Source organism: Tetrahymena thermophila (genome assembly GCF_000189635.1).
Source record: "Tetrahymena thermophila SB210 genomic scaffold scf_8254650, whole genome shotgun sequence".
Classification (NCBI taxonomy): Eukaryota; Ciliophora; class Oligohymenophorea; order Hymenostomatida; family Tetrahymenidae; genus Tetrahymena; species Tetrahymena thermophila.
In genome coordinates, this window is record NW_002476418.1 from 516,177 (window position 1) to 540,757 (window position 24,581).

General features: G+C 23.5%; 6 protein-coding genes across 6 annotated transcripts; 4 read left to right on the forward strand and 2 right to left on the reverse strand. All coding sequences in view use genetic code 6, as the record gives it.

The window, feature by feature from the left end:
- Positions 1-642: 642 nt before the first annotated feature.
- On the forward strand, positions 643-2,834 carry TTHERM_00077330 (transmembrane protein, putative; the record flags this gene model as incomplete). The annotated part of the gene is made up of 3 exons (XM_001015674.2): positions 643-2,315; positions 2,369-2,616; positions 2,671-2,834. 3 exons carry the CDS (start codon positions 643-645, stop codon positions 2,832-2,834), a joined length of 2,085 nt encoding a protein of 694 aa, XP_001015674.2.
- A 1,665-nt stretch (positions 2,835-4,499) lies between these two features.
- TTHERM_00077340 (kinase domain protein) lies at positions 4,500-6,293 on the reverse strand (the record flags this gene model as incomplete). The annotated part of the gene is made up of 1 exon (XM_001015675.2): positions 4,500-6,293. The coding sequence occupies one exon, from the start codon at positions 6,291-6,293 to the stop codon at positions 4,500-4,502; it is 1,794 nt and encodes a 597-aa protein (XP_001015675.2).
- Positions 6,294-7,299: 1,006 nt separating this feature from the next.
- TTHERM_00077350 (MORN repeat protein) lies at positions 7,300-9,342 on the reverse strand (the record flags this gene model as incomplete). Its single annotated transcript, XM_001015676.1, has 5 exons — positions 7,300-7,333; positions 7,391-7,505; positions 7,569-8,021; positions 8,639-9,067; positions 9,234-9,342. 5 exons carry the CDS (start codon positions 9,340-9,342, stop codon positions 7,300-7,302), a joined length of 1,140 nt encoding a protein of 379 aa, XP_001015676.1.
- A 2,692-nt stretch (positions 9,343-12,034) lies between these two features.
- TTHERM_00077360 (hypothetical protein) lies at positions 12,035-17,461 on the forward strand (the record flags this gene model as incomplete). The annotated part of the gene is made up of 1 exon (XM_001015677.1): positions 12,035-17,461. The coding sequence occupies one exon, from the start codon at positions 12,035-12,037 to the stop codon at positions 17,459-17,461; it is 5,427 nt and encodes a 1,808-aa protein (XP_001015677.1).
- A 982-nt stretch (positions 17,462-18,443) lies between these two features.
- On the forward strand, positions 18,444-18,867 carry TTHERM_000077369 (transmembrane protein, putative; the record flags this gene model as incomplete). The annotated part of the gene is made up of 2 exons (XM_012797563.1): positions 18,444-18,709; positions 18,765-18,867. The coding sequence occupies 2 exons, from the start codon at positions 18,444-18,446 to the stop codon at positions 18,865-18,867; spliced, it is 369 nt and encodes a 122-aa protein (XP_012653017.1).
- Positions 18,868-19,956: 1,089 nt separating this feature from the next.
- TTHERM_00077370 (ubiquitin carboxyl-terminal hydrolase) lies at positions 19,957-24,412 on the forward strand (the record flags this gene model as incomplete). The annotated part of the gene is made up of 7 exons (XM_001015678.2): positions 19,957-20,412; positions 20,597-21,541; positions 22,016-22,469; positions 22,521-22,633; positions 22,686-23,285; positions 23,359-23,429; positions 23,521-24,412. 7 exons carry the CDS (start codon positions 19,957-19,959, stop codon positions 24,410-24,412), a joined length of 3,531 nt encoding a protein of 1,176 aa, XP_001015678.2.
- Between the last annotated feature and the right edge of the window lie 169 nt (positions 24,413-24,581).

A 24,581-nucleotide genomic window follows, 5' to 3' on the forward strand; every position in this document is an offset into this window, starting at 1 on the left:
GAGAATGAGGTAAAGAAAATGAAATAAAAAAAATAATAATTTAAAATGTAAAATTAATAAATTAAATTAAGATTTTTAATAAAAGTAAAATTTATTTTAATTTTAATTACATATTTTTAAAAAATTTTAATTAAAAATAAATAACATTTTCAGTAATAAAATTTCTTTTTTATTGGCTCTTTATAGCCTTCTAAGTCATTTTATGTTAAAGAATACTGATCAGTTACTACTTTAAAAAAAAAAACAAATATTATAATGAAAATTAAATAATTAAAGCATATTTTCATTATCGTTCTTTCTGATATATTATTTGATGATAAATAATTTATGATTAAATATTAAATATATAAAAGATTTAAAATAATAATAAAATATATAACACAGACGATATATTGTTAGATCTAATTATCACCTCAAAAAATACAAAAAAATTTCTATTCTTACTTTATTTAACTTTACATTTGCACATAGTAATCAATAAAAATTATAATCTATTAATATAAAAATAAATTGGTACTATCTTGAATCAATAGCAAGTACTATACTTCTACTATTGATAAATAATAATTAGAAAAAAGCAGCTAAGTATTAATTAAACTAATTATTAAGTAATTAATAATAATAAATACATAATAATCGCAAATGAACCAATACAAATTTGATTTATTTTCATCTCATTTCTTTTTTAAAGTTAATGGCAAATCTATAAAATAAGGAACATCTATTGGATCCTGTCTATCCTTCCTAACTTTCTCCTTTTTTCTGATCTATTTATTGTATCTCTTGATTCAGTATTTCACTAATTAAATAGATCCAACTTATAGAGCACAAAATTTCACTAACAATGATTCTGTGCATTTAGAGTTAGAAAATGATTTAATATCATTTAGATACGAATCTGACTATAATTTAAGTATTGATGTCTTGTAAGCTTAGACAAACAAAACTTACATTGTATACAAAGCTTATTTTTTATACACTAACTAAACTAATTACGAAATGATTCCAATTAATATTATCAAATGCAATAATCCTAGCTTGGAGGGATTTTACTGCTTGGATTATTCTATGCTTTCTAACTCTACTTTAGTTTAAAATAACATTGAAAAAATTCAGTCGCAAATTTAAATATTTGTTTATGGGTGCCTTGATATAGATTTCCAAAAAACAACTATCCCAGATAATTGTGCAAGTTAATAAGAGATAGATAATCTATTTAATGCTATTAATTCTGCACTTAAAGTATAAATAAAAACTACTTAGTATAATGTCAAGTTAAAATAATTTTAAACAGCCTTCAGATATTCTCAACTTTTTACTTTATCCAATTAATACTTATAAGGAACACTAAAAGTTTAATAACAAAAAACTACTGTCAAATAAGGTCTATTTTTTTAATCTGAAACAAACAAAGCATCTCCTCTCCAGTATGATTATGAAGTATAAACACTAGATAGAAGTTCAGCGATTTAGTTGATGAATCTATCCTGCTATTGTTAATCTAGTATTGTTATAGATTAATTATACTAACAGGTTTATATCCAATATCCAACAATCCCTGCAATTCTTGCAATAGCAAATAGTATGCTTTCAATTATGTTGCTACTAGGATTTATTGGTAGACGTTTTTCCCTAAAAATAATTGATTAAAAATTTTTCATGATACTGTTCTAAAATTTATTTCAATAATCCTATCTTTAAATTCTCACCTAAAATAAATTAATTGAAAAGTATCAGGACTAAATTTAATAACCCAATAAATAATAATAAAGTCAACCTATGCTAGACAAAACTAGTGAATCAGAGGAAAGAAGTGGCTAGTTTGAAAATGAGAGCGTCATAGATAAGTCAAATAGTCTATCTCCTTGTATATATTTTAAACCAATGAAAATGTTGAATGTGCAGAATTAAATAAGGAACAAAGATGAAACCTTTCAATCTATTTTAATGGAAAATTAGGCTTAGCAAAAAGATGAAAGAATTTTATCTTTTTAAAGTTAAAAAGAACCAGCTGCAGTTGAGAGCTGCAATTAATCTAAAGAGATTCATAAAAAGGAAAATAAATTTTAAGAGAAATAATTTAAAAACAAAAGTTGTTTTTAAAAGTAAGTGTTAGAAAAAAATAATAATATCAAAAATAATAATTAGGATATACATGTGTAAAAAAAGTAAAATCCTTGCAAGAACTAATAAAATAAAACTTTGATTTAAAATAAAAATTAATAATAAGATAATAACAAATATAATTTGATAATAAAATCTCTTTAATGTAATAAAATTGAGTAACAACTCAAAAAAATTCTAAATTAATCTAGGTATTTTTTCTTTTAAAAAATGAAATTTATTATTAAATATTTTTATAAATAAGCTGCTGTTCAAAAAACAAAGTAGAAGATAAATAAAAAAAATTGAATGATTTACAGAAATAAAATATTTAGGATTTGTTAGATAAAGAACTAGACATTTATCATTTCTACTAAGATATTTTATTTCTCAAAAAAGCAGTAATGATTCTCTTCAGCTAAGACTAGCTAGCAGCTTTACAATTAGTAGGATGTTCTTCTTAATTTCTTGAGTAAGATTTCAAGAAGCTTAAAAAAGGTTAACTTAAAACATGTAAATAAATTAAAAATAAATTTCTTAAATTAATAAAATTTTTTTTAATTTTAGAAAAAAGTTTGAGTCATTATGAAGAGTAATTTGCAATTTAGTTATCTGATGAATTAAAATTACAAAATACAATAAAATTTATAAGGAAGTGTTAAGACAATAAAAATTTAACAAATATAGATTTGAGAATTCTTTAATCAATTTAAAACAGTATAGATTCATGAATAATATGTTAATTAATTAGTATCTTAATTTAAGTGTTAATTAATAAAATTATTTATTTACTTTGTTTTATAATAAGAAGTTAAAAAAAAATTTGTTAGTTATTTTATCTAAGCCATACTTTTTTTTATTGCAAATTCAAATTAATTTTTTATTAATTACTTTCAAGATAAAAATCAAATACTGTAAGCTCTTATTAATTAACACCCACCCCATTTTAAAATTTTGTGTGATATTTTGGGTGTAATTTTTGGCAATTTAAAATAAATAAATAAATAAATAAAGTGAATTTAAAGTGAAGATGTGAGGTGAATACAATTCACACTCTCAATTTTTATAAAAAATATTTTTTGTTAATTTAACAGTATATTACGAATGAGGATAAATATAATTCAATAAATTATAACATTGCCTTTCCCTTGTATGACTAATTAAAATCTTTTTGGCATTGAATTTAAACAATTATATATAAATTTGAATGAGATATTATCCCAAGTTTTTATTAAAGCATTTCTAATTCTTCTTTGTTATCAATTTATTTATTTGATAATTCTTTTTTCACAAGAACCCATCCCATATATTTTTAAATGGGATTCAATTCAGGAGAAACTGACACCAACAGTCAATCATCAATTAAATTAAAATTCAAATCTGTTAGTTTTTGTTAAGCTATTCTACAATATGTGTAGGATCATTATCCTAAAGTAAAATCCATTTTTTTTTTCAATAAATAAATTTTGAATCAGGAAAGATAACAACTTGAATAATTTTTTACATAGATTTCTCCAGACATATTCTCTTGGATAGATATAATCTAGCAATAACATCTTTAGTTATTCCTGGAAGTATGTTGATTATTTATGAATAATTAGGAATTTAAAATGCAGAAACATTATCCTTTTCCCACCATATTTTTTTTCTAAGTTTAAAGAGTCCAAAATGTTGGTTGACTCATAACAGAATAAGACAGTATACCAATTTTAATTATTACATTTTTCAACAAATTAAACTCTGTTAATTTTATGTTATTCAGTTAATAATGGTTAAACTTTTGTGTATAAATAATAAATATAAAATTTATTTAAAATTTGTCGAATCTTAGTTAAGATGATCTACATGTGTATATATTTTCTCTAATATAATTACATATTTTAGTTTTCATCAATAATAGTATTTTCTCTTTCATTGGATTTTATAAGCAATTTTCTCGCATACTTAATGAAATATTTGAAATTATTGTAAATAGGAGCTTTTCATAACATAACCTATGAGTGCCAAAATCCTTGCTTCTAAATTCAAGTTATTAGGATCTTCCTCGTCCAACTGTAAATATGATGATAGTTTCAAAAATCAAACAAAACTTATTTTTTTTTGAAGATAAATTAAAAAATTCTACATAAAATCTAAGTAAAAAATATACACACCTCCATTTTAATGAGTTAATTTATAAAAAAATGGAATATATTTTTTTTCTTAAATACTAAAATAAAATTTTTTATGTAAACACAACTTTATTTATTGGTTATTAAATATATTTAAAATAAATATGGAGTTAACCTTTATGAGTAAAACTATATTCAATTCAGATAATTAAATCTTTTTTACCATTATGCTTAAAATATATTCATTTAGCTAGCATCTATCTTTCGTTAAGTAATTTTATTTTATCAAATTTAAATAAGCAACCTGCACAATCTTAAGTTATTCTTTCTTATTTTAGTGAGAATTTTTTTGTACTTCTATATGTTATCAAAATAACCTTTAACTTAGAAATTTAGAAGTATTAGAGTTTTGATGTTTTAAATAATTAGTAAAAATTATGTTGCTCCTGAGATATTAACATCATGTTAACAAAAAATCACTTTGAGATATTTAATTTAAGGTAATTTTACTATTGAGTTAGCAAAATATTCAGCACCTGCATGCCCAATTTCAGAATTTTTTATTGTCAAATTAAGATGAGTTAGTTCTAAAAGATGCGAAATGCCTTATGATAAGAAAGAAGCTCCTTGAACACTTATATTATTATGAAAATCAATATTTAAATTCAATTTTTCTAAGTTAACAAGATTCTTAATTCCATCACCTAAGGCAGAAGCTCCTTGGCTATCAAAGCCATTGAAAATGTTGATGCTTATGTTCAACTCTTTTAGATTTTATAAGGATCCCAAAGATGATCCAAATCTTTAAATTCCACTTTAAAGTCTCAAATTAGGGCCTATTTCAAAAGAAAGGACCTTTAATTGGTTTAGAAATTTTATGCTTTCTCCTAATTCTGCAGCTCCTTATTCAGGAATATTATTTTCGCTCCATATTGAGAATGAAAGCTCCTTTAAGTTTTTCAAACTCTTTACCCCTTCAGCTAATCCTATTGCACCTTCTTTAGAAACATTATTTCCTTCAAAAATCATATACGATAATTTGTTAAGATTTTACAATTTTTTCAAACTCATTCCTAAGGCATATGCACCTTCTTCGTTTATATAATTGTTCTCATAAATAACAAATGAAAGATCTTTTAAATTTTTTAAGAAGCTTAATCCATTTGCTATTCCTATCATTCCATTAGCTCCAATTTGATTACAGCCTCCTATGTTAAATGAAAGACTCTAAAGCTAGGCAATATTTTAAAAATAGCTAGCTAAAGATGAAGCTCCCTCCGGTCCTATATCATTTTAGTCAATTTATATCCTTAAATCTTTAAGATTCTTAAGATAAGAAAGACCTTTTCCAATATACTATGCACCTTAAGAATTGATTGAATTACTTCCTATTTCTAAAGTTAAACCTTCTAAATTGGTAAGTTTTGAAAGACATTACTCAAGATGGTACAAACCTTGAATTTAAATTTAATTAGACTCTTCAATTTTAAGAGTGAGATAAATCAAATTTGTTAGTTTTGAAATTCCTTGAAATACTTATTCTGCTCCTTCTATTCCTATTTAATTTCTAGGAATGCACAAATAAAGAGACTCCAGAGTAGTAAGTTATGAAATGGCTTTACCTAAATTTTCAGATCCAAAATAGCCAATATAATTATTTCCAAATTCTATTTGCAAATTTTTTAGCTGAGTTAATAGATTTAAGTTCTAAACTAATATTTTAATGCTTTAATTATTGAAGTTAGAATTATTTTTTAATATTAAAACAAAATCTTTAAGCTAAAGAAGATTTTCAAATAAATTGTTGATTCTTAGGCATTCTTCCTCACCCAATTTTATATTATGATTTATTTTAATTTTGAGAAAAGTTAAATTTTTTAAGTTTTTTAAGCTATCAAATATTTCAAAAAAAGCTTCTTATTACAATTTATTCAAGTTTAATTCAACTTTGGATAATCTGTCTTCGAATTTGAAGAATCTACAAATTGATTCATAATTATTGGAATTTATGGTGAAATAAGTTATTTAATCTTTGTATATGTTGCTGAAGACCTATTTAATCTAGTTTTATTTCAACATTTTTTTTTTTCTTTCTTTTCTTGTAAAATAAGTGTTTTTCTTTATATCTTAGATTAATTTTCATAATTTAATTTATTCAGATTATTGAAATTGTCTATGAGAATTTAAATAATATTCTTACAAATCTCAAACAGAAAAATTCTCAATTTATTTTAATGTAAATGAAATCTTTGTTTGTTTATCCATTTAATTTTATTTGATTAACAAAATTATTAATATTTAACCTATTTTATTTATTTATTTGAAACAAAAAAAATTCTCAAATTAAAGAAAAAAAAATTAAATTTAAAGTAAAATCTAAATAAATAGATAAATTCAATTTCATAACTTTTAACTAAAAATAAATTCAATTCCATCAAGTGACTATCCTTAATCTCTTAAAATATATCTAATTGATATGTTAAAAATTCTTTTAAAGATTATATTTATATTAAAAATTACTTAAAAAATTAATTATAAAATGATAAAATAAAAAATAGACAAATAAATAAACAAATGAAAGGAAAGAAAAGAAAAGAAAAGAAGTAAGGAAGGAAGGAAAAGCTGAAAATGCAAAGTTTGAGGTGTAGCAGACAAACATAATATAGGGATATATAACAAGTAATAACAAGAGTAAGATTATTTACTTTTTAATTTAATTTTAGTATAAATGTTTAATTTGAGGCTAATTTAATCGATTAGTTTTATTTGTGCTAGCTAGATATTTTATAATATAAGCTTGTATGTATGTATGATTTATGTAAGGAAATACTAAAAAATAACTGCAGCATATTTTATATTTATTTATTTATTAATTAAAAATCGATATTTTAAATTATTACCAACAAAATAGATAGATTTATTGATTGATTGATTCTTAGATAAATTGAATGTAAATTTAGAATTAACTTTGCTGAATTAGTTTGTTATTAAATTTGATTTATATTATATATATGCTATTTATTTGTTTATTTATTTATCTATCTCTGATTTATAGTCTTTATTATTTACAAAACTTATTTCAATTTCACTCAGGACCAGTTTCTTCATTCTTTTTAATCCTATATTAAATATTAATAAAAAATTCAATACTAATTACTTAAAATTTATTAAATTACCATTTAACTCTTTTACCATCACACCATTCTCCTTCCTTTTCTATACCTTGAGATCCAATATAAATACCTTTTCCATGTTGGCGTCCATTAGCCCAATAACCTTTGTAAGTTCTATCTGTAATAATAGAAATAAAAATAAAAATGAGATATTATCAAGTATTTAATTTAAAATAATTACTGTCAGGCCATTCGAAGACACCATAACCGTGCTTTTTATCATCTTTATATTCTCCTTCGTATTTACGTCCATCAGACCAGGTGAAAACACCGTTTCCTTCCATTTTATTATTTTTCCATTCTCCGTTATATTTTCTGCCATCTGACCAGTCGTAGCAGCCTTTACCATGAATATTATTTTTATAAAATTCTCCTACGTAAGTAGATCCATCAGCCCAATGGAATTTGCCCTAGCCATGCTTTTTACCATCAACGTAATCTCCTTCGTAACGAGCACCATCAGGCCACTCTTCAATTCCTTTTCCATGTTATTTATCATCCATCCAATCTCCTTCATAGACTGCTCCATCCATGTGAAGATATTTACCTTTTCCATTTGCTTTATCTTCCTTCCATCTACCAATGAAAACATCACCATCGCTGTGAATCAATCTACCTTTGCCTTATGCCATGTCTAAATAAATAAATAAACAAATAAATAAAAAATAAATTAATAATCAAATAAATAAAAAAATAAATAAATAAAGTAGTTTATTATGATAAATAATATAACGCAAAAGTTATTTATCTATTTATTTAATCATGTTAAAATTTTATCAAACAAAAAGCCACCCAAATTGAATATTTTTTTAAATTAACTTTTCAAAAGAAAATCATAAAAATTTATCATTCTGCCTGAAATTCAATTAAATTTTTGGAGTCTTCTTCAAATAAAAAATCTTAATACTGAATTGTTTGATTATATCGATTGATTAATATCTTTAATATATAGCTAATTTGTATTAGACATTTATAATATTTTTCTATTCAAAAGCTATTTTACATCAGTAATTACTTTTAAGCAAATATCAGCTCCTATTTCAAAATAAGTGAATAGGCTAACTACATAATTACTATAGAAAGTGAGTTTTATTTGCAGTAGATTTTAATTTTTTAGATGAATTCCTTTATTTAGTTTAATTTTTTTTGATTGGCTCTCATTTTCATTTTAAGATTTTAAACGAAAGTTGTTTGTTCGTTTGTTTATTTATTTATTTATGGTAACTAAATAAAAATAAAATAATTATTTACTATTTCTCCAATATCCTTCATACACTGAACCGTCTGACCAGTATTGAACTCCTCTGCCGTGTCTTTAACCATTTTTCCATTAACCTTCATAAACAGAACCATTATCAAATTAGTAAGGACCAAGTTTAGGTAAATCTTAATCTCCTGCCTCATCTTCATCATAGATAAAGTCACCTTACTCTTGTAGAGTTTTTCTGCCTTTTTCATTCAAGAAGTTGGGAATTTCTTTAATTGGCCATGCTACTTAAGAAGGAGGAGCATGTGGGTTAACATTTTCTTGTCCAGTTGTGGCTGGCTAAGTTACATCAGATGGACTAGGTTTATACTCTTCTTATACACTTTTTTCAGTGGGCACTCTGTTTGTTTCGCGTTAGTTATCAAAAGCCTTTGCATGAACATTCACAGCATAGTTTTCTCTAGCTTTTTACTCTATTTTACAAAATAAAATGGAAAATTGTAACTTAAAATAGCTATAATAAATGCTATAAGTTCAAGTAATTATAAAACTTATGTTTTATTATCAAATATGAATTCTTTTTTGCATGCCTACGAAAAATTAGCTATTGAAAGAAATAAACAAAGTGTATAAATTTACCATTAGCTCCCATTTCAGCATCTTATTCCTATTCCTCAACTGGCTATGGGTTGTTTGTAATCTATTCTGTTTTATCCTATCCAGGTTAGTTGCTACAGCAATTACCCATTTTTATAAATTAATTAGCTGATTCTTAATAATAATAATAATTGATTGTTATTAATTATATGAAATTTGATGAATAATAAGAATTAATTTGTTTTCCTTTAGTTCTTTACTAATTTATTTAATAACTAATCTTTTACAGTTAATTTTTTAAGACTATATTAGCACAGCTTTTTCTTCTTATTTTTTAAAAACTCTTCTTCCAAGTATCATCAAACAAAAATAGCATTCAAAACCCTTTTTAATACTTCGAAAAATTATTGACAAAAAAATAAACAAATAAATGAGTGAGTGAGAGAATGAATGAATGAATAAAGAAATAAAAGCTTGCTTGATATTTGTTTTTCTCTTTCAAACTAATTCCATTTGTTAACTTTCATTCATTCATTAACTTTCATATCAAGTTTTTTATTTATTAAATATGCAAATACTCATTCATGTAATTATAATAATAATTCGTTAAAAAATGTCCTGATTATTTAGCGAAAAATATTATTTTTACTACTGAATCAAATTTTTGCTAAAATATTTGTAAATATTTACTATATTGTTTTAAGCAGACAAAATATTCCAGTATTGAAAAATAATTCGAATTCGCTCTTATTTTTTGATACTATTTTTAAAGATAGAAAATAATTTAAATAGATCTAATTCGAATTACATTCATACATAGCAAAACCAACGGAATCTATATCTATTAATACATTAATTACTATTCATAAAAAAAGATATAGAAAAAAAATTAATTGCAAGATTTATATTAATTGTAATCCTATCAATAATACCAAAAATCACTTAATAATTAAAACATTTTTTAGAATATTTCAATTAAAAAAGTAATAAAAAATATTACTTTGTAAAAATAAATGTTTAATTTCTAAGTCCAATAAAAACCAGTAATATTTGCATTTTTTACCTTATATTAGACATTTTGAACAAAAATGAATGTATTTATTTTACAAAAATAAAATAATGTTAATAAAGTAATCACTTAATTAAAATCAAACAAACAGACAGACAGTCAGACATTCAGACAAATAAAAATGATACTTTTTATTTAAAAAAAAAGATAATATTTTTGTATTTTTTATAATTTACCAAAATAAATAAAACCTAAAATATTTTATTTTCATTAAATAATATCATGTAAATAAATTTTCTTAAATAATTTTTCGATTTAAATTTGGAAATCTAAATACTTTATTTTATTTTCAACTTTTGATGATATTACAATAATTGGATTACTTAAATATTTACTAAAAGTAAATAAATATCATAGCTTTGGTTAATAATATTGTTTTTTTAATTTATAATACCAATTAATACTCTATTAAAAGGTTTTTTTATCACTAAATAAATAGAATTGATTAAATGAAAAAAATTTTTTTTGTATGTTAAATTAAATCGTTTTTATTTAAAAAGATTTTAAAGAATTTATTTTTAATATATTAAATTTTAAGAACCTTTCAAAAATATTTAATTAATAAATAGAGGAAATATATTTATTACCATATGGCTTCTTTAATTAAAGATGTCCTTTAATTTAAAACAATTATTTAATCAGGTTGAATTTTTTTAAAATATTATTTTATCATTCATTTTATCCTAAAATCTGAGAAAAAGTTTTTTATTGTGAAATCACTCACTTAATGTCAATAAATTTTAACTTAATGATAGTATATTTTTAAATTTATCTATTTATTTTTTCAATTCAAATATTTGAATCGCTTTATTTCAAAATAAAATAAATTATTAAATTTTATATGTTTTTAAAGTTATAAATAAAGTATATAATATAGATTAAATTAATATTTTTGAGGTGTAAATTTTCCCTTTAATTATGTATGGTCCAGTACAAAAAAATATAGAATCAACAAAGTTAGCTTAATATCATAAAAATTAATGAATTATATCATATGTATATACACAATTAGCTAGCTATATTATAATTTTAGAATTAGTAATATTAGAGTTGTTTGATATTTTTATTTAATAACAATTGATATTTAGAAATTTTAGTTATTATTTACTAAAAATGAATGAAAAAATAAAAATAAAAATCTATCTTAATCATATCGAAGTTCAATATATCAGTACTACTTTTGTAAATATTCTCTTTCAAGAATAAAATAAATAAGTTAAATGCATCTTTTAATCAATTAAATTTTCTATAAGTAATTATTTAATATAATTATTTATTTATTTTCTAAAAGTAAAATTAATTTTATAAGACTATTTTTTATTATTTAAAGATAACTTTAAATAAATTTTATCATTTTTTTATTTAATTTGAATGATATATTTTTCTTTAAAGAAATAATTTTAATGAAAATAGTAATCAAATTTTTTATATTTATCATTAAAATTAATGGTAGAAGAAAGATCTATTAAATGAAAATTAAACTTTTATGTTAATTTATTTGTATGTGAAATATTCTTAGATTCTTTTAGATTAACTTTAAGGAGATTTTTAAAGATTAATTTGTTTTTCTTAACTTAAATTAAATTATATGAAAAGGCAACCATATAAATAAGCATTTATTATTATCTCAGTCTTTTTAATTAATTAATAATTAGTATTTTTTATATCATTGAAAGTAAAATTTATCACAAAAATTTAATTAAATTTTTAGAACAGTTTTTAAATTCTACTTTGGGTTTCAGTAAGTAAAAAACTTCTATTTACCATCTAAAAGATGAAATAATTAAAATTAGGGAGAAACTTAAGCTAGCCTCAGTTGCTATCTTAAAGTGAATGCTTTTCTATAACAGCAAAGACAATGAATCTTGAACAATTTCAAAATCCTCCACTTTTAGCATCGCACCCATAATTTTAGTAGAAATATTTTTAATAAGTACTTGATAAAAATATATTCAACTAGACTTTAAGAAAAAATGAAAGTTTAGAGAATAACAAGGACAGTAGCCTTTAAAGAGGCATTGGGACTAGTCAAAATGAATAGGCTATTAAAAATTCCCAAGATAGTATTATTAGATATCAATAAAAAGGTATTTCGTTTTCAGATTATATTGAAGATAAATATCAAAAATTGAGTACTAAATAAATAAAAATGATTCCAGCGTCTTTTCTTAAAACTTTTAATCTCATAAAAGAAGATTTTGTAGTCCAATAATAGGTCATTAAATCTCCTAAAAAGTAGAAGACTGATCTTTAGCTAATTAATGTATAGCAAAATATATTTTAAAACATGAAAAATAAATCGATCCCTCAAATCTAAATGTTTGATCCCTAAGATGATTAAGTTATTTAGACATTAAGTGAATAGTTTGTCACTAGCAAGCAAAATACCTTAATAGACGTAAATGGACATTAGAAAAAATAAAAAAGTAGAATAGAACTAAATAGATAGGTCCTTTTGATGAAAGAAAGCAGAAAAGTTATTAAACTTGATCAATTAGCAAAGGTAAAAGATTAATAAAGTAAAGAAATAATTTAAAGCAGCACCCATAGCAAAAACTATAAAAATGAAGTGCAATAAATAAATAGCTCAAACAATAGAGAATATACTAATAAACCAAGCTCTTAGAATAATATTTAAAGAAATAATCAATTTAAGAGCATAAGTATCTAGCAAAATTAATAAATTGATGATTTAAACTATTAAATTTAGAGAGCAGATAATAAAAGTAGAGATTATAAACAAATTGAAGAAAAGAGTAATTAAAACAAATTCAAACAAATATGCTAATACTGCTGCTTTTCGAATGAGAAAGGTGATCAAGTTGATTATCCCTAAAACTGTGTTTGCCTTTCAAAGTTAAATTTAACTAAAAAAAACCAACTGCTAACTGAAAAAAAGGTGAATAGTTCGGAGTAAGAAGAAATCAATCTTGATTTCTTAAAGCTCAGAAATTCTTAGTCTTATTTTCCTTAATTCAATTCCGAATATCCATAAAAGCAAAGTGGTGCTAATTAAAAACAATAGCAAAATATCTCCTAAGAAAGCAAAAATAAAAGATAATTTTTTTCTTTAGAAAAAATAGGGAGTAAAAACGACTAATACATAAAAAAATTAGAACTCTTTGAAGAAAAGCTTTAAAGCCTTAAAAATGAAGAAATTTAGGCAAAGCAAAAGACTTTGATGGAGTAATTCGAGAGATAGTTTTAAAAAAAGTCTCCTGTGAATAATTATCTCAACTTTAAGAAATAAATTCACAAGAGCAAGGATTTATATGATAATTCAGATAAAAACTCCTAAAAGGGCACTATTTTACAAAGTTAATTAGATGGAGTTAGGCAATAAGAAATACACAAAAGACTCTAATTGGTTGGTGAAGATGAAGTTAACGAGTCTGAAGATGGAAATTATGCTAGTAAAAGCTCATAAACAAAAAAATTGCAGTCTACTCCATAATCTCCGTTTCAAAGTTTTAGAAATAAAAATAATACAAATTAAAAACATCCAAATTAGATTATTTCTACTACTTTAAAAAAAATTCTTTAATAATAAAGAGAAATTGATGAATATGAAACAAAACCAATGATCGATTATGCCGAAATAGAGTAAACTCTTAACAAAAGATAAAGTAAACTTGATTCACCATTATCTAGTCCAAAATAAAACAAATAAAGTTAATTTTCATCAAGCAAAGACTCCTTTTACAACAATTCCTAAGATTTTGTAGTAGATTTTAGCAGAAATAACTCAGTCAATTCTCCAAAATCTGTGTACAGCAGTTAATCTCCCATAGCTAAAATTGAAAACTTTTCTTTAAACATGTAAATTAGCCAAATACAATCAGATGCAAGGATAAGATCATTTAGCTAAAAAGTTAATAGCAATTAAACAAATGAACAAGCGTAGAGATTAGATTTAGTAAGCAAATACTCTGACTAAAAAGCACCTGATTCAAAATATATTAAAAGTAAGTTTTAAGAGACTAAAGAATTTATGACACCTTAAAATAAGTCATAAATAAATAACACTATTTGGGGTTTGAACTCTCCTTAAAATACACCAGATTAAATTGAAAATCTCAATTAGGCAACTGGAAAGTTTTTTAATAGCAATGAAGAATTATTTAACAAAATAGGAAGTGACGGAAAAAGACTTTATATTCCATCTAGAATTAGAGGAATTAGTGAAATTTTTAAAAAGTAAAGCGAACAACAACTATAATTAAATTCTGATTCAAGAGATCATTCTATTTCTTTTAAGACAGGCTCTTTTGAATAATAAGATCCAGCTAAAAATCATGTGCAGAATATTGCTGGCTTTTAATCTTAAGAAAATTCTCTCTCAATTTTTAGTCGACTTGATGACATTAAAAAAGAAAGAAAGATAGAATCCTCTACTCCAACAAATAAAGCTAATAATTATTAAAGAGCAGATTCTTTTTCTTCATAAAATAAGCAGTAAAATGCTCAAAGAGAAAGCTTAAAAAACTCTATCTATGATGAAATAGTTAAAAAGAGAAAAGAAAGAACTATTTAACATTAAGAACTGCAAATAAAAAACAAGTAGCAGATGATAGAAGCTTTTGATCAGAAAATGAGGGAACAGTAAAAATTAGAAATAAACAGCAAGTTAGCCAAATTGAGATTGAAACATTAAGGCTCTATTTAGCTTCATTAGTAAAAATTAACTAATCAAAACTCTGGTCAAGATAGGGAGAGTGACTTAGCCTCTTTGCATTAAATTGAAGGATTAATAAAGAACGAATCATAAATTTTTGGTGTAAAAGATAATCAGATAAAATCATCTGAAAGTATCTCATTAAATTAGATTACCTTGAATAACAGAGATAGTGATTAGCTAAATTGCGAAAATATTAAAAAAGATGAAGAAACTTAAAATGAGTAGAGGCACGCTGAGAAGTAGCATATAGACTAGAAAGAAAAACCATAAGATTGCTAATCAGAATAAAAAATATCAAGAATTTTATCAAAAAGAAACAATATTCAGATTTCAATTAATACCTAGAATTTCAAGGAGGCAGAATAAGATTCTTAAAGTGATTTAAGCAAAAGTAGATAAGAAAATGAGAAATAAAGTCACTCACCTCTTCCTTAAATACATATGATGATTAATAATGATATGATGGTCAGTTCTTTAAATTAAAAGAGTCCATCTCGTCTTTCTATGATTGGATCGAGAAGAGTTTCTATATTTTAAAATATAACTTAAAAGGAGTTAGAAAAATAGCAAAAGTGTTTAAAAACTCTTTACGATGATACAAATAAAATAGTACAGCAATTTATTGATAAAATTTACTGTGGTGAATAAGAAATCAATGATGATGAGGATGAGGAAGAAAAGAACACAGGCTAAACTCAACAAATAAATTACTATTCAAGTATAAACAAAAAATATATAAAAGAATCATAAACTAAATATGATATCATTTAGCAGTACACTAAAAAGTTAAGAAAAATATTTAAAAGAGAAATTATTTATGCATCAGAATTGTAAAACATCCTCAAAAGCTATTTCGAAACATGTTTTATTGAAAATTGTGTACCAAAAAGTGAGATTTTTGTTTAATTCAAGCTTCAGAAAAAAACTCTTGAAATCATTTTTTCAGTTTTTATGTTCATTCTGGAAGATAATGAGTATCCTATTGATGTGATTGCCTAAGCAGAAATAAATTTGAAAAAGAATTATAAGTTAATAGCATTTTTGCCTGCTCTGCATGACGAGTTAGGGGGATCTAACTATATGAACAAAATTAATTTATAATACTCTGCAGTGCTGATGAAGAGATTGCTGGATTTGTATAAAAATGTAGAATAAGACAATTTTCCGAATTAAAACACAACAAATTAGGATATTGATCCTTCTACCAATAACATTAAATCAAAGCAAGAAATAAACCTAACTACTAACTAGTAGCCACCTATGACTATAAACATTTATCCCAGCGAATAATAAAATAACAAAAAAATAGCTTATTCTATAATTGAATCAAATATAGAAGAACACTTTGAGCAAGTATTTCTGAGAACAAGCATGAAAAGGATCAGTGCAATGAATTTAGAAAGCTAAAATATATTTTCAAATAATTCTGAGGCAGCTATCGAATCATAGCAGGATAAGAACATAAAGTACAAGTATACAACAGAGCAGATAGAATGCCTCCATTAATAGATATTGAATCTTTTAAGGTTTATTTATCACAATAATAGCTATTCTTAGTTGGATATGAGCAATATGGTTGATAAGTCGAGTATTAAAGAAATTTGCAAGGTCTTTGAGGTAAATTAGATTTGCTTTTTTGAAATAAAAGAGTCAATGTGGAATACGTTGTAAGATTTTAAAGTATATATAACAACTATTCTCAGACTTTAAGAGTAACTTGAAAGATACAGATATATAATAACCCTTGTCCCTCTTGTTGATCACCTTCTGTCTGACTCATCTCTCTATGAGTCGATAACTAGAGAAATGGAGTGGAGAGTTCAAAGCAACGATTCAACAGTTCATGGAATCTTTGAGAACCAGCAAACTTTCAAGGCATTCTGCCACACGCTAATCTCGGAAATCGTTTTGAAGATTAAAAGCAGCTACAACTTAGATATTTTCTTCAGATATCTAAATTTAAATGTTTAACAATTTGATTTTATTTCATCAATATTCATTAAATCTATTTCTCATGTTGGCTTTGATCATAGTTTTTGTAAAGATGCAGAAATAAAATTTAAAAAAATTAAGTATAAGCTTGATTTGCAAATATCTCCTATCAAACTGATAGGTGGCCAAGCTGGCTTAAGAAAAATTATTGATTAAGCCCATTAAATGATTTTAAATCCAGCATACGAAAATGAGTATACAGAGTATGTTAAAAAGTTTCCAGAAGACTTACATAACCTTCTTTACGAAATTCCACCTAACCATATTTCCAGTAAATATAATCGTAGACCTGGACTAAAATTTTTAGAATATATCATGCTTTCTCTGTTTTCACACGAAGATTGTTATAGTATTTAAGATCTAAGAGCAGGAGTGTAAACTTATAACATAGCAAAAACTACTCCTATTCATTGGAAATCTCTTTTAGAATATTCAATGAATAATCTTAAATATTCATAATCCACTATTAAAACTATCATTCAAGAAATTAATACTTAGCTCTTAATAGTTTTTATTGATTTGAGCGAATGAAGAAAGTTTAATTGATTGAAATGTTAAATAAAAAAGAACATTAAAATAAAAAATATTAAAACCTATAAATTTTATATTCATGTCTTATTATTTTTCCAACTGAATGTAATTTTTTCTTATAAATCCCTTTTTAAGATCAAAATCATATTTAAATAAATGCGAATTTTAAAGTATTTTTAAAACAAAAATAAAGTGTTTTTCTTATTTTGATCATATTTATAATTTTTTATTTTAAATAAGTTAAAATTTATTTTAATTTTTTTTAAATAAAGAAAATTTGATAATAAAAAAATAATGATAAATAATAAGTAATATATTTATCTATCTTCTTATTATTTATTTCTAAACTATAATTGACATCTTTGAATCTAATATGATATTGAAAATTTTAGAAATGAAAACGGTTAAGCAAGAAATTTATAAGTTTAAAAGTATTTGTAATTTTAAAAAAAGTTATATTAGATGTATCAAAAATACAAGTCAGTTAATTACTCTAAAACTATTTCATCTAATATTAATAGATTAATTAAAATTAAATTTAAAAAATAGAATAAATGGATAATGTATACTAATGTTTATTTTTGTAAACAGATAGAAGAAAAAAAAAATAGTTTTATAAATTTAAAATAACAAGTTAAAATAATAATAAAAATTACTTTGTATTGCAATATGTACAAAATTTTTAATTCATTCATTTTAAAAAGAAAGTTAAAAAAAAAATAAAAAATCCTACAATCCCATTTATTTATTATATGCCTATAAAATTTTTAAGAGTCAAAAGAAGATGATGATTAATTAAATTTTCTTTGATTATAATTGCAACAAATTTAAAAGTCAAATTAATTGGCAATTTTATTTTTTTTTATTTGATGTAGAATCTTTCTTATCAAATAAATATAATAATTAATATCAAAAAATATTTATTAATTTTTAATGATATTAAATAAATTAAAAATTCCTTTTATTAGGGAATCATAATATTATGAATATTTTTAGAAGGATAAAATTTATTAATTGTGGGAAAGTAGTAAATTTCTCATTTACTTAGTAGAAAATAAATTCATTGATGTATCAGAAAAAACTATACTTGATTTCAGCTGTGGTATTGGCTTATTAAGCGTTTATTGCTTAGCAAATAACTGTAAAAAAGCCATATTAACAGATATTTAAGATAGCCAGCTTTAGGAAATTACTGAATAAAACTTTTCCTTAAATTAAGATTTAATTAATTAAAAACACGCAGACAAAGTTATAAAATAATTTAATTTATCAAATAAATTTATTTATTTAAATAAAATGTTAGACATAATAAAATTGGTACTTTACTAGTATTGACTGGATAGATTTAGTTTAAGAACCTTTAAAATACAAGTCTTTATTAGACTAATCTGATGTTATATTTATGAGCGATCTATTCTATGATGAATCATGTAATTTATTTTTTGTTTATTTCTACAAATAAATTAAATAAAATTAACCAAAAATTTTAATTTTTGTAAAGTTTATGAAATCTTATTCACAATAATACTTGAACTTTTCTAGAAAAAAACAATATTTATATCATACTAAGAAAGAGGCAACACAGACTTAATTTATTGTTATGCTGATAAATTTAAAATCTAATTAAATTTGATGGCTCATACTCAAAATATACAGCACATCAATTTTTAATGTAGTAAAGAGATTTATGTTTTTTAAATTAATTTATGATTGATTTTTAATATTTGAAAATAGTTAAACAATAACTAACTAACTGTATGTAATTTAATATTTCTATGTTTATTATTTACATATAAATGAATGAAACAATCTTTTATATAAAAATATGATGAATTAAATATTGTGGAATCTCAGAAGCAATAATTTATTTCCTAAGTTGCTAAAAATAAGTTTTACAAAAATTTCAAAAGTTTAAAAATATTTGTTAAAGCAAAAATAATTTTTAAAAAAATAGAATATATGTTATTAACTAATTTTAATTTTAAATGTTGAATAATACTTTTTAATTTTGTAGATCTATCAGTTGGATTACTACTATTTAGAATATTTTTTTAAGTTATTATTTAATGTAAATAAATTTTTATTAGCAATGTGAGGAAGTTTGAATAAATAACACATTTATTTATTTGTTTTACTTTTGAAAATTGATAAAAGCTAAATTGATGAATTAATGAATGAATGAATGAATTAAAATAATGAAAGATTGAAAATAAATAATAAAATTTAAAAGTTACTTGAGCTTAACAATCAAATTACTCTATTTGATAAAAAGGATAAAAACAAAATTTCAGAAAAAATTATATTATTATTGTATTGAAAATCAAATTATACTAATATAATTGATTGAGTCTTGTTAGTTTGTGTTGAATTGCTTTAAAAATTAGAACAGATTGATTGATTGAGTAAACGATCTAATTTAAAATAAAAGATATCAGAAATAGGTACAGATAGTTAGTTAGTTTGTGATAATAAATAAATATTATAGACTAAGAGGCATGAATAGCACTGAATATACTCAAAGCAAATATAAAAGCAATGATGAATTAGGAATTCTTTCTCATGAAGCTGAGATGATTGTTGGAAAAGATAATCAGTAGGCATTTTAGCTGCTTCAAAAAGCTCTTAAAATTAATGAAAAAGATCCAAAAGTAAACAAAGTTATGGCCTACTACTATCATTACTAAAGAATGTTTAAGCAATCCATTTAGCATGCATCTCGCTCTTTGCATTATTTAAAGGACTTTAGCAGAGAGTATAATCCAAAGAAGATTTTTGCAGATGATCTCTTTTTTATAGGCGATTCTTATTTCTATGAAGGCTAATACAATTCGGCAGAAAAAGCATTTTAATAATTAATAAGTACGAATACTCAATCAACAGATTTATTTACAATAGAGCAAGTAAAGGCAAAGCTATAGCAGATAGAATAAATAAAGAATTTATCAATAAGGGTAATTAATTACATTTTTTAAAATTAGAATTTAGGTTTTTAGTTTGAAAAGCATTTAATTTCAATAAAATATAAATGATTATTAACAAACCTAGATTGAAACAGTTAAATAGCAGTGATGCAAGCATTTTCAATATAAAAATTAAAATTTTTAAAGACTTACATGTAAATAATAAATAATTTAGGAGTCAAATAGCTCACAGAATTATAATGATAACAAAGTAGCTCAGGAATTCATATAAAAAATGAAAGAATGCGAAAAAAATTAATATATGAGAATGCATGGAATGCCTGTTTTATTAATACCAAATAGATGGTTTGAACTTTGGAAAAAATATGTTAGCTATTAATAAGTTTAAGAATAGCTAGATGAAAGTCATGCTTAATCTAAATCAAGCAGTAAGAAGAGTAGTGAACAAGAAAAAAAAAGTAGAAAAGGAAGTAACACAAGTAATTAAAAACAAAGCGATGAAGAAAATAGCAACAGCAAACTTAGCGATTAGTAAAAATCCAATTCAAAGCAATCAAATAGCATAAAAAACGATTTCGAATGTGAAGAAATAGATTATCAGTATGTTTATCCAGGATCAATAGAGTGTGGGGAAATTCTTGAAACATATCCTATTTTAAATGCAAATTTAGGTGTTGACCCTGACAAAGTTAAGCAATTTTGCAACTTAGTAATAAAGAAAGACGCCTAGGAGAATAGCGATTTTGTCATATTTCCTGCTCCAGTAGGGAAAGTATTGTTAGATAAATATGGTGGAGTTAGAGTTAAGCGCTTATTATTATCAATCTAAGATGATACTCAAATCACCTAAGTAGAAATCTACCCTATGAGAATAGATTTTATTGTTATTCCTCATTTTTCTTCTAATCTGAATGACCAAATAGTTTACAAGACTTACATAAATAAAAAAGAAACTGTTTAAAATTTAAAATAAAAGATTTTTAGGATTCTTTCTGCAAAAAATGGAAACACAAATATAATTTCTCCCACCGTTTGTAAATTGTGGCGATGTGATAACTAAGTCAACTATAAGCAGCTTATTAAAAGCTACGAAAGTAGAGAAAATAGTTAAGTTTACATTAATGCCAAGCTAATTGATAATTCCAGCTGTCCCTTAGATGTAAGAATAAGTTTATCCTTAATTATGCTAAATATTTTAAAATTATAAGAAAGATTTTAAATAAAAAATGAATTTTTTATCTCTTCACAATATTCATTTTAAAGTAGAGATTTATTTAAATAAGCTTCCTAATCATCAAATTTGCTCAAAATTATAAAGATATTGTCTTTTAGTTCATCTAAAAAAGATAAATAATTTATTCAAATAGATCATTAAAAATACTTTATCCTACTTATCAAAGCTTTAAATATTTTTATAATATCCTTAACTAAAGAAAGAAGAAGTTAATTGTTTATTAATCTTAAACCATAATTATAAATGAAATATCTCAATACTAAAATTTATACGATTGTTCTATTCATTTTGATTTTTTAAAAGAGAACTAAATGATGAGATTAACATAAATTAAATAAATTTTTTACTTTTTGAAAGATATTTTCTGAAAATAAATATTTAATTTAATATTAATTAAAGGAAGCAGAAATAGCTGAATTTGATCTACTTATCGTGGAATATAGAGGATAAGATGGTGAATGGGTATTTTAGAATGAAAGCGAAAGATTGGTTGTAAATGTGTGTGGATTCTGTGGTAGAAAGGATGATGATTTATATTACTGTGAATGCTAATTAATTAGATATTGTAATTATGAGTGCTAAAAAAAACATAGAGTCAAACATAGGAATTTATGCTAGTAAACTAAAGATGAATAAAGACAAAAAAAGGAGATCTTGGATAAATTCAAAATAAAAACTAATAGAAAATAATCTGATAGAGTGGCAAATGGTGTTTGTGGTTTGTAAAATTTAGGAAATACTTGCTTTATGAACTCGGCTTTATAATGCCTAAGTAATGTTCAAGATTTAAGTGAGTTCATGATTTAGGATAAATTTATTCATGACTTAAATAAAGATAATCCTTTGGGAACCGGTAAACATTTCATTAATCTACTTAATTTAACTTTTATTTGTTAAAATATAGGTGGATATTTAGCTGCTTCATATGCAGAACTCATTAAGGATATGTGGAGAGGATCTGACAGCTATTCTTCACCATGGGATCTTAAAAAGATTATTGGGAGATTTGCTCCTTAAGTAGAATTATTAACAGTTTCTAGCAATTATAAAAAATAATTTTAATATCTAGTTTAGTGGATACAGTCAACAAGATTCTCATGAGCTACTATCTTATTTATTGGATGGAATTCATGAAGATTTAAATAGAGTTAAAAAGAAACCACTTGTTAATTAAATTGAATCAGATGGATAGAACGACCTAGAGGTAGCATTGAAAAGTTGGGAAAATTATTAGAAAAGAAATCGCTCAATTATAGTTGATTTAATGGTTGGACAATTTAAATCAACTATTAACTGCCCAACATGTAATAAGATATCAGTTACTTTTGATCCTTATATGGCCATTTCAGTCCCTGTTCCTTCTATAGCTTTTCTTTCAATAAATGTTTATATTCAATTTAAAGATGAAGTCTCACTCATTCAAACTAATTACAATATGAGAGGTTAAGATAGTATGAATGATCTCAAACTATTGATAGCCAGAGAATTCAAAAAAGATCCTGACACCTTAGAAATGGCAGTTTAAGACAAGAATTTGTCTGACTTTAAATTACTGAGTGGTAGAGAGAGTGTAGAGACAATTAATAGTCAAAAAGATTTATTATTGTTCTGTCATGAAAGATATTGTGCTAAATATGACAAAGATATACCTGCTGAAGAAAATAAAAGAGTAAAATTTTACTTACATAACAAAATCAAGTAACGATTCAATTAATCAAAACATATTTAAAATTAATTAATAGATAGTACTCAAAATAGGTATTTATACAATAAATAAAAGAGATAAATAGCCTGAAGTAAATACATATCAAAGGTAAATATAAAAATTAGTTTTATCTATTTAGAATGGAAACAATATAAATAAATAAATAAATGAGCATAAATAATATTTTAATAATAAAAAGAATTATTTATATTGGTCAGAACACAAGTTATGAGCTGATTCATGTCAAAGTATGGCAGATCTATAGATTTTAGATAGCTAAATTTGTTAACGATAACTAAGAGATAAAGTTTAAAGTTAATCTTGAAAAAGATAGTATGGAATATTTACTTGAAGAATATAAAAAATTTTTGAAATTTAGTTCAAACAATTCATTGTAGTATCAAATTAAAATCAATGAAGAAATTACTATTGATTTTGATTCCTCAAAATCACTTTTTTCGGAATTTGAGTAAATTGCCAAACAAGAAAGATTAATAGAAATAAATATTGGACTCTATACCTAGTTGAATGAAATTGAAAATATAAATGCCGTTACTGATAAGACCAAGTCTAAAGCGGAATACAATTTATATGATTGTTTAGATTTGTTCACATAAAAAGAAGTCTTGGATAAAGGAAACGAGTGGTACTGTAATGTTTGCAAATAACACAAATAAGCATCAAAGAGAATGGAAATATTTGATACTCCCAAAATATTAATTATCCACATTAAGAGATTCCGTACAAGCAGAGTCTCTTCGATTGGTAATTTCTACTTCCAAAGTGGAGGATAGAAATTAGATGATTTTATAAATTTCCCAATAAATGGTCTGAATTTGAGCAAGTACGTATTATCGCATTAATACAAATAAACAAACGAACCTCTTTTATATGATCTTTTCGCTGTTTCCAACCACTATGGAAGCATGTCAGGAGGTCATTATACTGCCTATGCAAAAAACCCTATTTACAATAAATGGTTTGACTTTAATGACTCCTCTGTTTCAGAATCCTCAACAAAAGAAATTGTATCAAAAGCAGCCTATGTCTTATTTTATAAGAGAAGGGAAAAATCTGTTACAAACTATTGATTGATTTATTGATTTGATAAACATTTTTTATAATACAATATTAAAATAATTAATTTAAAAAATATCAATCTTAATTCGTTCATTCATTCATAAATTCATTTTCGAAATATTTCCAAATTAGTTAAAATAAATTAAGAGTTAAATTAAATCAAGTTAGTTTTATCATTCA